General features: G+C 45.8%; 1 protein-coding gene across 1 annotated transcript in view; it reads left to right on the top strand.

The window, feature by feature from the left end:
* The first annotated feature begins 2,788 nt into the window (after window positions 1-2,788).
* The window catches only part of plcl1 (phospholipase C like 1), a 65,916-nt gene continuing 54,983 nt past the window's right edge, over window positions 2,789-13,721 (top strand). Inside the window, 1 exon segment of the mRNA XM_068734206.1 lies at window positions 2,789-3,752. Within this exon segment, the coding sequence (XP_068590307.1) occupies window positions 3,573-3,752 (180 nt within the window). The 5' untranslated portion in view covers window positions 2,789-3,572.

Raw genomic sequence — 13,721 nt, 5'->3', positions numbered from 1 at the left:
AAAAAATAATTCAGGGGATTCAGAGAGTTTAAGTCTCAACTACCTTCAAAGTGTTTCCAGCAAATGAAAAAAGGCTCAGAGTTCATTTGGGATTTAGGACCTATGTTATTTTTAGGCGCCTTCATCTCGGCCCCCGCGGATAAAAACTCTGTATTTCAAATAAGAGGAACATTTTTTTTTTTTTTTTTCTTTTCTGTGGGACTTTTAAACTTCAACATGTTTTGCAGCATGGTGCTTTCAAGCAGTGGTGGAATGTAACTCAATACAAATTCAGTTCTGCTCCGCTACATCTCTGAAGCACATATTGTTCTTTGAATTGTTCTGATAAACTGAAGGATGATTTGATAAAACATACATTTAATTAAGTAAGTAAGTGGTTTCCTTCACATTTACATATTTTACTTAGTGTCCTTATGTTTTTCCTAAACACAACTAAGTGGTTTATCTGCCTAAATATTAACCGTGACCGCTTTACGGTAAAAAAAGTGTCGTAAAATGACCATAAAAAGGTCTAAAATGCATGATAATGACACACGGAAAATGCTGTAAATGTTGTGATATTCGTCCTCCCCATGAGAACGAGTGAGGTATTAGTACGTTCACTTCTACCACTCAGCCATGCACTCATTTCTAATCCTTCTAAAGTCATGTATTTGTGTATATTTAGACATTTCTTTCCAATAGCTGAGCTTCTCCGCAATCTTTCCAAGCCTCCCCGGCGACTAGAGAAGAATCCGCCCACCTCCTGCCTGGGAGTTGTATTAGAGCTCCTCTGCGTTACTAAGACAACTAGAAGTTCAAGTATCTGTCCGTGCAGCAGTTCGCTCTGCTGATGTGTCCACGAGCAAAGACACTAACATCCTGCCAGCCTCGGGGGGGGAGATCTGCTGCCTCCCTCACCCCGACCTCCGACCTCACTGGAAGAGGCCCGAGAGATAAAAAAAATGATGAATAATTTATCACACTTTTATTATAGCTCTACATCGCAGACCGATCTTTACCGGCCCGCCTGTCACTCTGACCGACGCCGACTGGACAATAAGAAGAGGCCAGAGGTCCGGCCTCACAACAAAGAAGTTTGGCTTTGTGTAGCGATGCTCTGCGCGGAGAAGGAGCCCTGAAAGAGATCTTCTCTTTGGTGGACCTCCAGTGGATCAACTGCTCACCTGGTTGCAATCCAGCGATTGCTACAGGTGTGCACCAGGACCCGGTGACATCACTAGTGGGTGTGGTTACAGGTGCAATAGGCTGGAAACGAACTAAACTAAGGCTGGAGAGGACAGTTCAAGTTACTTGTAACTGTTAGCTGGTTGTGAAACATTCGCAATTTAATGCTGGTGCTTAAATGAGCAACATAAGTGAACGAGACCATCAGCTTGATTGGTTGTTTTGAGTTGTTCTGAATGCTCGCCATCGGTGCCACCGGGGTTCAGGTTCACCAGAACCTTCTTCAGTTCAGACTCCAGACAGGACCCAGACCCTGCTTTGCTGCCACCTTCCTCCTTCTCCTCCTTCTCCTCCTTCTCCTCCTTCTCCTCCTTCTCCTCCTTCTCCTGCTCCTTGTCGCTCCTCTGGGCCTCGCTGGGGAGGCAACACCGACACCACGCTGCTGGAGACCCAGGACGTATTGCTGCGCCCGCTGGAGGAAGGGAGGCTGAACCAGTACTGTAGAGGGGCAAACTGTCAGACACCTGCTGAATACAAATTTGATTTTCTAAAGGGAGTCTGGTGCTCTGAATCACTACCACTTTTGTCCACAGGGACCGCCAAAATCCACACAAAAGGAAAGTCCCTCGTGGTAGCTTTAAACACTGCTTAGGCTGGACTTACTCCTTAAAGATCTGACTTTTCAGATCTTGACAGTGTCACGTTTTAAAGATTACATGATAAGAAGAAAAGCCTTCTTCACCTCACAACATGGACCTTCATGTGTGTATGACTACTGTATAAGGAACCGTTGTGATGCTCGTTGGTATACTGCTTATATAATGTATATTATATAAGCAGTAGTGACACAGTGTGATTTTACTTTGGCTGTTTTTGCTCGATATTATGTCTGCAACTTTCCATTATTTCCATTATCGATTCAACCTCAGAGTATAATCGATAAAACATCAGAAGACATTTTCAGAGGGGACATTTCCAAGCCCAAGGTGAGGACAGACAACAGAATCAAGATTTTAAGTTTGTTATGATGTAACAAATCTTAACCGTCGAGAAGCTTCAACCACCAACATGTTTGGCCTTTTTGCTGGAAGACAAACTTCACTGATTATAAAAACAGTTGCCGGTTGATTCTCTGCTCCTCGACCATTTGCATTATTATATTTGTCTGATTATTAATGGTGTGCTGTGTCATGTGCAACTGTGTGCACCTTTGGGAGAAGCCAAAGACAAACTTCCACAGAGGTGGACCATAAAGTTAGTAGTTTCTCATCCTTTTTTAAGACAATAATAATAAAAACAAAAACTAAATCCATGTAGTGCTCATGTTCCCTGGGGCTTCTTCTGTACCTGCAGCCCTCCCCAGTGCTCCCAGCGTCTGCTCCATTGTCTTTAAGAGTGATAAGGAGCCTCTCTCAGACCCTTAGACTAGACACTCCGCCAATCAGCGCCTCCGACTGCCTCCAAACGTCCCAGCGGAGGAGCGCATTGGCCGCCCCGCGCGTCTGTCAAGATTTTTGGGCGGCATGTGGGAGGAGCTGGGTTCGAAGCATGACGGGAGGGGTGGCGGGTTTAGAGGCGGCGCGACTGTCAATCGCGTTCCCTAGTCTCGTCAAAAGTCGCCCCGTTGTTGCCGTTTGAGTACAACCCAAGACGACCACAGGAGCCGCGTTCAGTCAGGGCAATGAGCTGCGCGCCGACAGACCGGACGGATCTTCTCGCTGCGTGACGCCAAACCGCAGCGCAAGTTCGCTCCTTTCTCTTGCACTTTGGCATCGATGTGTTTTGGGGGAGAAGAGGAGCAGGGTTTCGGGCATAGCCTTGTAGCGAACACTGGATTGTTTTGAAACACTTCTGTTTTCCCCCATCAGCAGCATTCATCGGTTCTCTTCACGCACTGAAGGTTTACGCGTTTTGTTAGTTTTTTGTTTGTTTTTAATGCACAAACTGTGGCTTCACCGCCTCGAGGACAGCAAGCAAGACCGGGCACGGTGAAGACTTGTTGCGCGCATCCGGGGAGCGCACAAGTCCAGTTTTTTCCATCTCCAAGTCTACTGTAAACCTGCGCGTGATGCTCTGATTTCAGCGGCGAGTCACTGAAGTGGAGCGGAGAATGGTCCGCGGAGATCAGCTCACACCGACCGCCTGAAGTCAGCACGGCTCGGTGCTCAGTGACTACGAGAATCTGTTCATAATTAATGAAATTGGGGCGATTAGTTTCCTTCAGTCTGTCAGAGCTGCGGCCGAGCGGCGGATGCTTTAGGAACGAAAAAAAAAACCCAACCCCCTTTCTGCTTTAAATGGCATCCACGCGCAGCCGAGTCAAACTTTATTCGGGTCAGAACCGACGACTTTATTAATTTCCCTCTCCCGGTGTTTCTTAATCGCGTCCTCCGCTTCTCGCCGCGATGTCTGAGCGTGATGGGAATGGAGACGGGCTGTGCGGCGACGGAGCGCCGGACTGCATCCCGCCGAGAGCGTCCCGCGGCCGGCGGAGCGGCGTCATCCTCCCCGGCGGCGGCCAGGACGCCGACGCCATCCTCCTGGATGCGGTGAAGGCAGCACCTCGCCGGAGCAGCATCATTAAGGTAAGAAACCTTTACATTATGGTGCCACCCCCCCCCCCCCCCCCCCCCCCCCCCCCCCCCCACAGCTGTCCATTGTTACCCGTGAACCTTCCCCTTTAGGGCCATGAATGGAAACACAACTGGATCCCTTTGGTTCATGATACAATGGTGTAAAATAACACCTCTCAGGAGACAACATATTCTTGTGCAACGTTGTAAAATGATTCAACAAGTGACACATCTCTTCAATGACAGCAGTGGATCTTGTTCACGTCTGCAATAATCCCTCGTGCTGCGTCCTTTTTTTTACGCGCGTCACGTTGTGCGCAATTTTCAAATTCCAAACAATCTCCGTCTCCGTCATTATGGCTGCAGGTTCCAAAGCAGCCACGCCACATTCTCAGGTGATCGCACAGCCGAGCAAGGTGAAGCACAACTTTTTGACTTCTGACCCTCTGCTTTTTCCTGTGTGACACCTACAATGCTTCTGCTGCTCAACGGGGATTCATAAACATGTACTTAAAAGCTCCTTAAGGATTACGCCCCCCCCCACCCAACCCCACCCCCTTATTAGAATGAGCTTTAAGGATTAAATACCGAGACAGTCTCAACAGGAACAATGGTGCTATGGGAATATGCACACTGTGAATGAACTTCATCAGGGTGTGCTCTTTACAATACAAATGTGTCTGGAAACCAGCGGTGGAAGAATTACTCAGATCCCGAGTAAAAGTCATGCATTTAAAATCCTTTTAAGTAAAAGTACAACATGTATGATTAATAGTAAGTACAATGTCCTCTGTGACTGATTGTTAGTGCATCGATGTGGAAGCAGCATTTGTAGCCGCTCAAGGTGAAGACAGATTTAATGACACTGTCAGTTTAGTTCAGTGGTTCCCAACTCATGAGTCGGGGTCCTCCGAAGGGTCACCGGAATACATCTGAGGGGTCACGACAGGATTAATGGGAGAGGAGATAAGAAAAACTCAACATTTATATTCATTTTTATATACATGTTTTTGCTGTTATTTGTTAAATAATGGTTTGATTTTACCACAGTCATTGAAATGACATCATCTTAGGAGTTTAGATGAGACATCTGAAAAGTTGTCAAACACGCACATGCTTTACATACTTAAACCAAGATTAAAACATTTCAGGACTTTAACTGACAGCAGGCAAGTACAACAAATACGTGCTGAAATTTATAAAAATGCTTTTTAATTTTTGAGAAGTAATTTTAAAGATGTCACTGATTCTGCACTCCTCAGACCCTCAGTGTTGTATTTATACACATTTATACACAATATATCATGTTTTTTTTTTAGGTCATATCTTCGCTTGAAAAGTAACTGCAGCTGTGGAATACATGTGGTGAAGTAAAAAGTACGGTATTTCTCTCTGGCATGTGGTAAAGTAGACGTATAGGAGGCAGTATTCTAGCACGCGGGTTGAATGTACTTAGTTACTTTTCCACCCACTGCTGGAAAGACCCCTCACCTGCTGAACACGAAGACGTCGCGGTTGACCTCGCAGCTTCTCCGCCCTCACCTGTGCTCAGGTTGCAGCAGGTGAGCGAGCCCCACGGGTGAGGAAGCGAGGATCATGTTTTGGGATCGTTCTAAACGGTATCCGGTCCGCCTCAGGTCGTGTGTCCCGCGGTCAGAAGACGGTTTTGAAGGAGGGAATAGACTCTTTCATGATTTCTTCTCCTCACATCTGATGCTAATATTTCCCGTCAGCGGTGAAGTCGCGGGGCAGGTGGTTGATTTTTGCCCCCCCCCCCTCTCAGTCAGTACTGTATCGTCGGCCCGGCGAGCCCCATCTGGAAGACCCAGCTGAACAGAGAGTCCCTTTGACTGCTGCCCGGGGAGGAAGTGGATGAAAGGATGGACGGATGAGTGGAGTGATGTCAGTGACAGGCGCTATCAGCTGTGACAGCCGGAGCTCAGTATCAATACCTCTCAGAATCCACAGAAATATGTCAGATTATTAATAACTGGCAGGCCCTGACGGTTAGAGTCTTTGTCGGAGTCTAAGTTGAAGTAAGATTAGTCAAGTCATCTGCAACAGTTTTGAGGAATGAGTAATCGTTTCAGTCATTTTTAAGCAAAAAGAAAAACACAAACTTTCTGTGGCTCCAGCAGTGAGGAACATGAGAATATTCTTTATATGATCAGAACTGAACATCTTTGGGTTTGGGGCTCCGGTAAAGACAACGGCTTGAGTTCTGAGATTTTTGTATTCATTACATTTTTTTCACAATTATGTGACACAAAATGTCTTGATTGATTGATCCACAGATTAGTCGATCATTTCAAATCTGAAGTTAGAGACGTCCTCACTGTTTGGGGACATATTAGATGTATAACTGTACTGATACTGCAGCTGTAAGCGTAGCTGTTTGGACATATTTTAGCATCTTAGCTTCAGGATGTTTAGTGACACGCTGTCAACTGTGACGGTGCTTCCAACCGTTTTCTCTTTTACAACACAAACGCAGCCTGTTGTCATAGATACTGTAATGCACTATAATTCATGGTTATTCCGCAAAATCAGTTTGTATGTAATCCAGTTAATATAAAGAACATAAAAGTCACAGTTCGCAAGCAAGTACACAAGTAGAAGGAAAACGGCAAACAAGTACAAACCGATTTCTTGGCAAAAAAATTCATTTTAATTTCACTTCAACATTTAAAACCACAGGGAAAACAGAGATGGTTGAGAAGAAGTAAGGAGTTCATTTTCATTTCTATTTTTCCATACACACACACACACACACACACACACACACACACACACACACACACACACACACACACAAACCTCTTACTTACCATGAAACCAGCAGACCTCCAGACTTAAAGGGACTTTTTTTTTAGGTCACCAGTTGAAATGAAGGAAAAGGGCGAGGTTCGCTCCTGCACGGCTCGCATTACTACAACACACACACACACACACACACACACACACACACACACACACACACACACACACACACACACACACACACACACACACACACACACACACACACACACACATGCATGCACGTGCACACACCCCTGTTTGTCCAGCTCACCCCATCAAACACACAAACACATGCCGCCAGTTAAGTCTAGTCCTCATTCTGTCCGTTAGCTCTGAGGCTGATGCACGGGCGCAGTTATTACGCCGTCAGCTCAAGAGCCTGTACGTAGGTAATGGTTAAGATCTTCATCTTCATCCTCCTCATCATCATCGTGATCCGCAGCAGTGAGATTAGAGTGCATTAGAGCGCCGCAGCTCTACATTGAAGCTTTGTGACGTTTTACGATTCAAACCCCAGACTCTGAGTCTTCAACATCGGCAGAATTCCACTAGAATTAAAAGTCAAGTTTTAGGGTTTTGAACAATGTTTGGCTGCACAGCAATAGTTCATAGCATTGATCCAGATGTGTGTTGAACTAGGACAAATATAGTTTTATTTACGCTGTTACATGGAATGAACAGCCTCAACATTTAGCGATGATACGACTGATCAATGAAGCATAATCATCCGTAGCTGCACACATATACAGTACAGTAGCACACAAAGTAGTCCAGTGTAAATGTGTTTTTCTTTGTTAAATATGACAGTAAGTTGAATATTTTAAGGTTTTAGAGCGGTGAATAAACAAAGCAAGCAAACAGAAGACATAACAGTGGCCTTTGTCATTATTTCACTATTTTCTTTTACATTTTAGAGACTTATTGATCAATATGAATAAAGAATCAGTTGGTTAGTTGCAGCCGCAGCTCGTTAATTTTTGAATATGGGCTGAGAAAATTCTCAGAAATACGTCGGAAGCAAAATAATTCCCTTTTAAAACGGATTGGATTCGCTGAAATCATGAGCCTAAAACAGTGGTGTGTGTGTGTGTGTGTGTGTGTGTGTGTGTGTGTGTGTGTGTGTGTGTGTGGGTTTTTTTTTGGGGCGGCGTCTTTGGCTTTGTTGAACAGTTGATAATGAAGAAAGACGCAGACAGGAAATGTGAGGAGAGAGAGAGAGATGGTGTGGCACGCGACAAAGGGCGAGTCTTTGTCGTGAAAAGTTAACGTTTTTGGAGAACAAGAACCACATTATTTTACAATCTTTGACTTTTTTTTTCAATCACAGAACCAGATGTCTTCTGTGTTGCTCATTGTCTGTACTGATTATCCATCCATCCATCCAGGAGGGAGGGAGGGAGGGTTGCACATCCATCCGACCCTTGACAAAGCTCGGACCGCCGGTCACCTCTTGACCCTTGATGCCAGAAATAGCTCTCTCTTCTTCTCCGGTTTAATAAAAAAGTAATTACATGTGCTTGGCCGGCTTCGGAGGAAAGTCTGGTGGTACTCCTTCAGGATGTCGAGCTGGAGGAGAATAAAGCAAAAACAGAATAGCAAGTCGAGCTCATCACAACTGCAAATTATCATTTTCTCTCTAGCTATTACAAATGAAATTGTGAAATTGGGTGAAACCTGGGTTGTCTTTTTTTTAATAGAGAAGTGTGCTGTTTGAGAGCATTATGACATTTCACCCTTAAATTATACCCAAAACTAAATTGAACAAATCAGTTTGACGGCTCCTCCTCCACCGCTCGGGCTCGGTTTCACTCATTCGTGCGTTGTTATTCGTGGCACGGCGGCCGCCGGAGCGTCGCTTCGTCACGTGCGAAGAGTGAGTTAAAGGGACGTTAATCTCAATCAAGTTGAACACATTAGTGCTCGGGCCGTTGTATTCATGTTTCCATCGGCGATTGGCTTTCAGCGATACCGTGCAACAGGCCAGGAGGCAAACGGGCGGTAGACACGGCAGTCAGCCGCGCCTGGGAGGGGAGAACGGTGCGGGATTAACATTCGAATGAAATCACACACACACACACACACACACACACACACACACACACACACATGGATGGACACACACACACACACACACACACACACACACACACGGATGGACACACACACACACACACACACACACACACACACACACACACACACATACACACGGATGGACACACACACACACACACATGGATGGACACACAGGTTTTCCAGGATGAGGCTCAGGGGGGAGGCATGGTTGGGTGTCTCTCTGACAGGCAGGTGTGCAGCCTGGCTGCTCGCTGTTGGAGCGCTGAAGGACACCGTCTCTCTCTCTCTCTCTCTCTCTCTCTCTTTCTCTCTGTCTCTCTCTCTATGTGTCTCTCTCTCTGTCTCTCTGTCTCTCTATCTATGTGTCTCTCTCTCTCTGTCTCTCTCTATCTCTGTCTCTCTCTCTATGTGTCTCTCTCTCTATGTGTCTCTCTCTCTATGTGTCTCTATCTGTCTCTCTCTATCTCTGTCTCTCTCTCTCTCTCTCTCTCTCTCTCTCTCTCTCTCTCTCTCTCTCTCTCTTGTTGTTGTGTTTGGAGAGCCGGCGTCTCGCGGTTTGACCCGTGTTCAGTATTACTGCGGGGTTTCCAGTGGTCGCTGAATTTCCTGAATATTAAAGATTTGGAAGAATTCATCCTGGATTATCTAAATCCTTCTCACGAGTCACACTTGACTGGACTCTTTGTTGCCGTGTGGACTTTAGAGGACTGGCGTGACGCTGAGGTCTTACTGGACTACATGTTCTGTACCTTCTGGCGCAGTGCAATACATCTTATAATTACATTCAATTTGCACACCTGTATGCATGCAAGTACTTTTTATGTTTGTTAGTCCTTCATTTCTTTGAGCCAAATGCAAACATCCAACATTTTTCATTAAAGTTACTCTGAGGAACGTTTTAACTGGTTATGAAACGCTCTCAATTCCATACTGATGCATGTATATGACATGCATGACTAAAGGAGACCGTCAGAAGGACGATTTCTTTATATCTCCAGCGGGAGGAGGAGAGCTCGGCAGCAGCGGCTCCTCCTCCGCCCAGGAGTTGAGCTTCGCCCCTCTGCTCCTCCGGTCCCCGCTGGGACCCAACAGCGTCACCGCGCTGCTGGAGGACCAGGTCCGTATTGCTGGGCCAGCTGAAGCGAAGGGAGGCGCGGGAGAACCAGAACCAGGACTGCGTTGGGCAGACTGTCAGACCCTGCTGCAGTAAAATGAGGGGTTTTCTAAAGGGACTCTGGTGCTCGGGTTCGGGGGTTAAAATGTTGTGCCAATCCACGTAGCTAACGCTACTGAGTGATGTAATTCACATGCTAGTGGTGCAATCGTTGCAATCCATCCAACAGTCATTCAGCTGTTTCAGCCCGAAGCAAAGCGGTGACAGCCCGACCACGGGTTTTCAGCCGTATAGTGAAACAGGCCGGTTATCTCTCTATAAATCAATGTGAGCTGAGTATCAGCCTAACGAGCCCTAAAAGTTTAAAAAATAAATAAATTCAAAGTGCACAGATGTGCCTCCACTCCGTTAAAGGAAAGTCATGGAAAAGTCGTGGAATTTCACATCAAGGCCGCAGTGGGAGTCGTGTGTTTGTTTCGACGCAAGTTTATTTTTTGACTCTCCTCAGTCAGAGTGCCGTGTGGGTTTCTTATTCCTCTCTCTTGCCTTCCTTCTCCTCTCCCATCTGCAACCCCTTTTGCTCTGAAACCCCGCATTGTCTTCTACCGTTCCGTCTCTCGTCTCTCATTCAGCAGCGCTTTTGATGTTTTCGAGTTGTTTTTCTTTAGCCTTATTGTTCTCACTTTGTTGCGTTCGCTCTAATCGTCCGTCCCGCTCCTGCAGTGCCCGAGAAGCGAACAATGGTTTGTTAGCAACGTACTCCTGGAAACCCGTCAGGAGGAATGACAATGCGACGTGTGTGTGTGTGTGTGTGTGTGTGTGTGTGTGTGTGTGAATACAAAGCAATCAGGGGCCTCTGAGAGCCCTCTGTCTCCCAGTATCATTCTGCTACTGGTGCCACATCTCTCCGGGAACACACACACACACACACACACACACACACACACACACACACACACACACACACACACACACACACACACACACACACACACACACACACACACACACACCACCTCATCGCAGCTGCTGGTCAGGAGTTAAATGTGTGTGACTGCAAAAGCGACAAAAGAACACGTAGTTCTGGCACAATATGACACGATTCATTGCAAAAAGAAAAAACAACAACACAAAGTGCAGCAGCCCTCAAAAGGACTGGCACCCTTCTTAGACAACACAGGAAGCTTCACAAAGGCAACACGTAGTATGTGGGTTATGGGTTGCCTCTGCATCGACTGTAAGGTTTTCCTGCTCCCCTTCTGTGTCACTGAGCGTGTCATGTAAAGAAAGTAATGAATATTAAGCAAACGACAACAAGAATGGAAGAAAAACTACTATGTGGCGTGCATTGCTGTCCATTATATTGTCTTTTTATTTTTTTTTGGTACCATCATTGGGATGCTGCATTAGAACAATGCAAATACTCTCTTGTAACTGAAATAGTAATCTTTTCATGTGAGTGACGTTCACGTTCCTGGAGTTCAGCTTAATTTAAAGACAAAGGCGAAAAACAAACCGACCGGTGAATTAGGTCACCATTCGTGCCTCCGCTGAGCCCCACGTGTGAAGCGTTTGCACAGCGTGATTAACTGATTACACATATCACCTGGTGGTAATGTTAAAAAAAAAAAAGAAAGGAAAAAAAAAAAAAGAAGGGCCAATCGGAGCGCTGTGAGGAATCTTATCAGTGTCTTGTTATTTTATTTATTGATTGTGGCTGGACCTCAGATGAGTGTGTTAGAAGAAACTGTGTTGAACTTTGGAGCAGATTTGTCAGAACAACCTGCGAACAGTGTGTGTGTGTGTGTGTGTGTGTGTGTGTGTGTGTGTGTGTGTGTGTGTGTGTGTGTGTGTGTGTGTGTGTGTGTGTGTGTGTGTGTGTGTGTGTGTGTGTAGAAAATTAGCGTGAGAGCTAGAAAACACACAGACAGAGAGAGAGAGAGATTCTGACTTAATACATGTGAGAGTGTTCATGTCCGTCATTAGAGTTAATACGAATGATGTGGGATTTAAACCAGTGACCTTCTCTCTGCAGGCGGCAAGGTCTCCAGTGCTGGAATTAAAACACCAGAGCAGAAAGAGGATTTCAGATTTGAATAACTGAGAACACAAACTAGTTTCAAAAGCAGAGTGGCTGCCAGGGGGGGGGGGTGACTGTGGCGAGGACGTTTATATCTGCAAATCTCTTCCTGTTTGAACCGCTCTACGAGCTTTCGTGCCTTTTCCGTCGCTGTCGGTTTTTCTCCCGGAAACATGAGGGGGGAAACAAAGGAGAGGGTGACACTTGATTTCTGGAAGCGGAGTAGGGAGCGATCTCCAGAGCAGACGGACGACGAGAGACGCTCAATGTGGTTCGACAGGTTGTAGAAAAGTGACGCGCAAAGGACTCGACGAGAGGGGGAGATACTGAGAAAGGAGGAGAGGGGAAGAAAAAGAGGAGAGGCATTTCAGGCAGATGCAGTTTGCTGTGTGTGTGTGTGTGTGTGTGTGTGTGTGTGTGTGTGTGTGTGTGTGTGTGTGAGAGAGTGTCAGCTCAGCAGTGCGTGGTGTTGAACCTCAGGGTGGATAGATCGGGGGAAAACTCGAGAGACTGCATGTCGAGTTGTTTTGCTGTTTTGGGCTTCAGCCTAGAGGGCAACACACACACACACACACACACACACACACACACACACACACACACACACACACACACACACACACACACAGATACCTGTGGTGAGGGGAAAAAAAACAAGTACCGTCACACGTCACGTCTTCAGAATTCTGGTATCGCCCTAAATGCGAGATCAAGAACATCTTTGGAGAACCTGGAACGGTCAGATTTTCTGCGTCTTTTTTGGTCGCTAACGGGAAAATTAAAGATGTGTTTTCATACCATTGATTCTTGTCTCTTGCTCTTTTGCAGAGTTTCATATTCCGAGGTTATGTTCCAACACACGTTGCTCTAATGCTACGCTAGCTTCCTCCATGTTGGACACACTCCGATTCTATCGTGGCTTCAACTAATGATTCTATTCATATACTACCATTCATTTTTTTATGGTCTGTGAAACTGTGAAAAAGGGAGCCTGAGGTGTCTTCATTAAATGTCTTGTTCTGTCTCACCAACAGTCCAAAAAAAACCCAAATATAGAATGTACTACAATGTTAGAGCAGCACATTGTAGTTTGAGGACCTGGAAACAGTCGCTGCAGCTCTAGATTCTGTATAAATGAACTGCTTTCGCTGCAAAATGTTGACATTTTAAATGGTGTTTAGACTCGGTCTTCATATGAAAAGTGCTGACGGGAAAGTGATCGCCATATGGGCCACGAAGAAGTGAAAAACACACCGAAGGAGTGTCTCTCACTATTCCACTAGATAGAAAGATGTCTCGCATCATGTTGAGGCATCTTATCTCTGTTTTATTTTGTTGCCAGTGCAGGAATGTCACTTCTGATTGTTATCACGATGTGAACTCTTTCGGTCCGTGGAGTTTTCTTCGTATCTTCGTCGCTCACTGGAGGTGGACTGGCTCCAGTTTTCAGACTAAACTAGCGGTTTGAAAGCACATCTGAGTCTCTGCATGCTCCTACTGTCTGTTTCCTGCAGCAGCTGTGTTCCATTATTTCAGTTATGAGTGTGTCCAGCTGACGTGCTGGTTTTAATGCCAATAGGTGTGTCCTGATTTACCAGAGAGTTGAGCCTAGTTATGGGTGTGTGCGTGTGTGTGTGTGTGTGTGTGTGTGTGTGTGTGTGTGTGTGTGTGTGTGTGTATCTCAAGTACATAAAGAGTGTTTATTGTTGTAGTCTATTTCAATAAACACATTTAAGGTAGCTTGTGTGTGTCTGTCAGCGTGTTTGTGTTTTTAAGTAGGCTTCTTCTGGTCTGTGTAAGTGTGTTTGTAAGTCATTGTGTGTGTGTGTGTGTGTGTGTGTGTGTGTGTGTGTTTGTAAGTTGCGTGTGTGTGTGTGTGTGTGTGTGTGTGTGTGTGTGTGTGTGTTTG

This window comes from Cebidichthys violaceus, unplaced genomic scaffold, assembly GCF_023349555.1.
Source record: "Cebidichthys violaceus isolate CVI_PGR_0920_01 unplaced genomic scaffold, fCebVio1.0.p SCAF_61, whole genome shotgun sequence".
Classification (NCBI taxonomy): domain Eukaryota; kingdom Metazoa; phylum Chordata; class Actinopteri; order Perciformes; family Stichaeidae; genus Cebidichthys; species Cebidichthys violaceus.
This window is presented reverse-complemented; position numbering and strand designations above follow the sequence as displayed.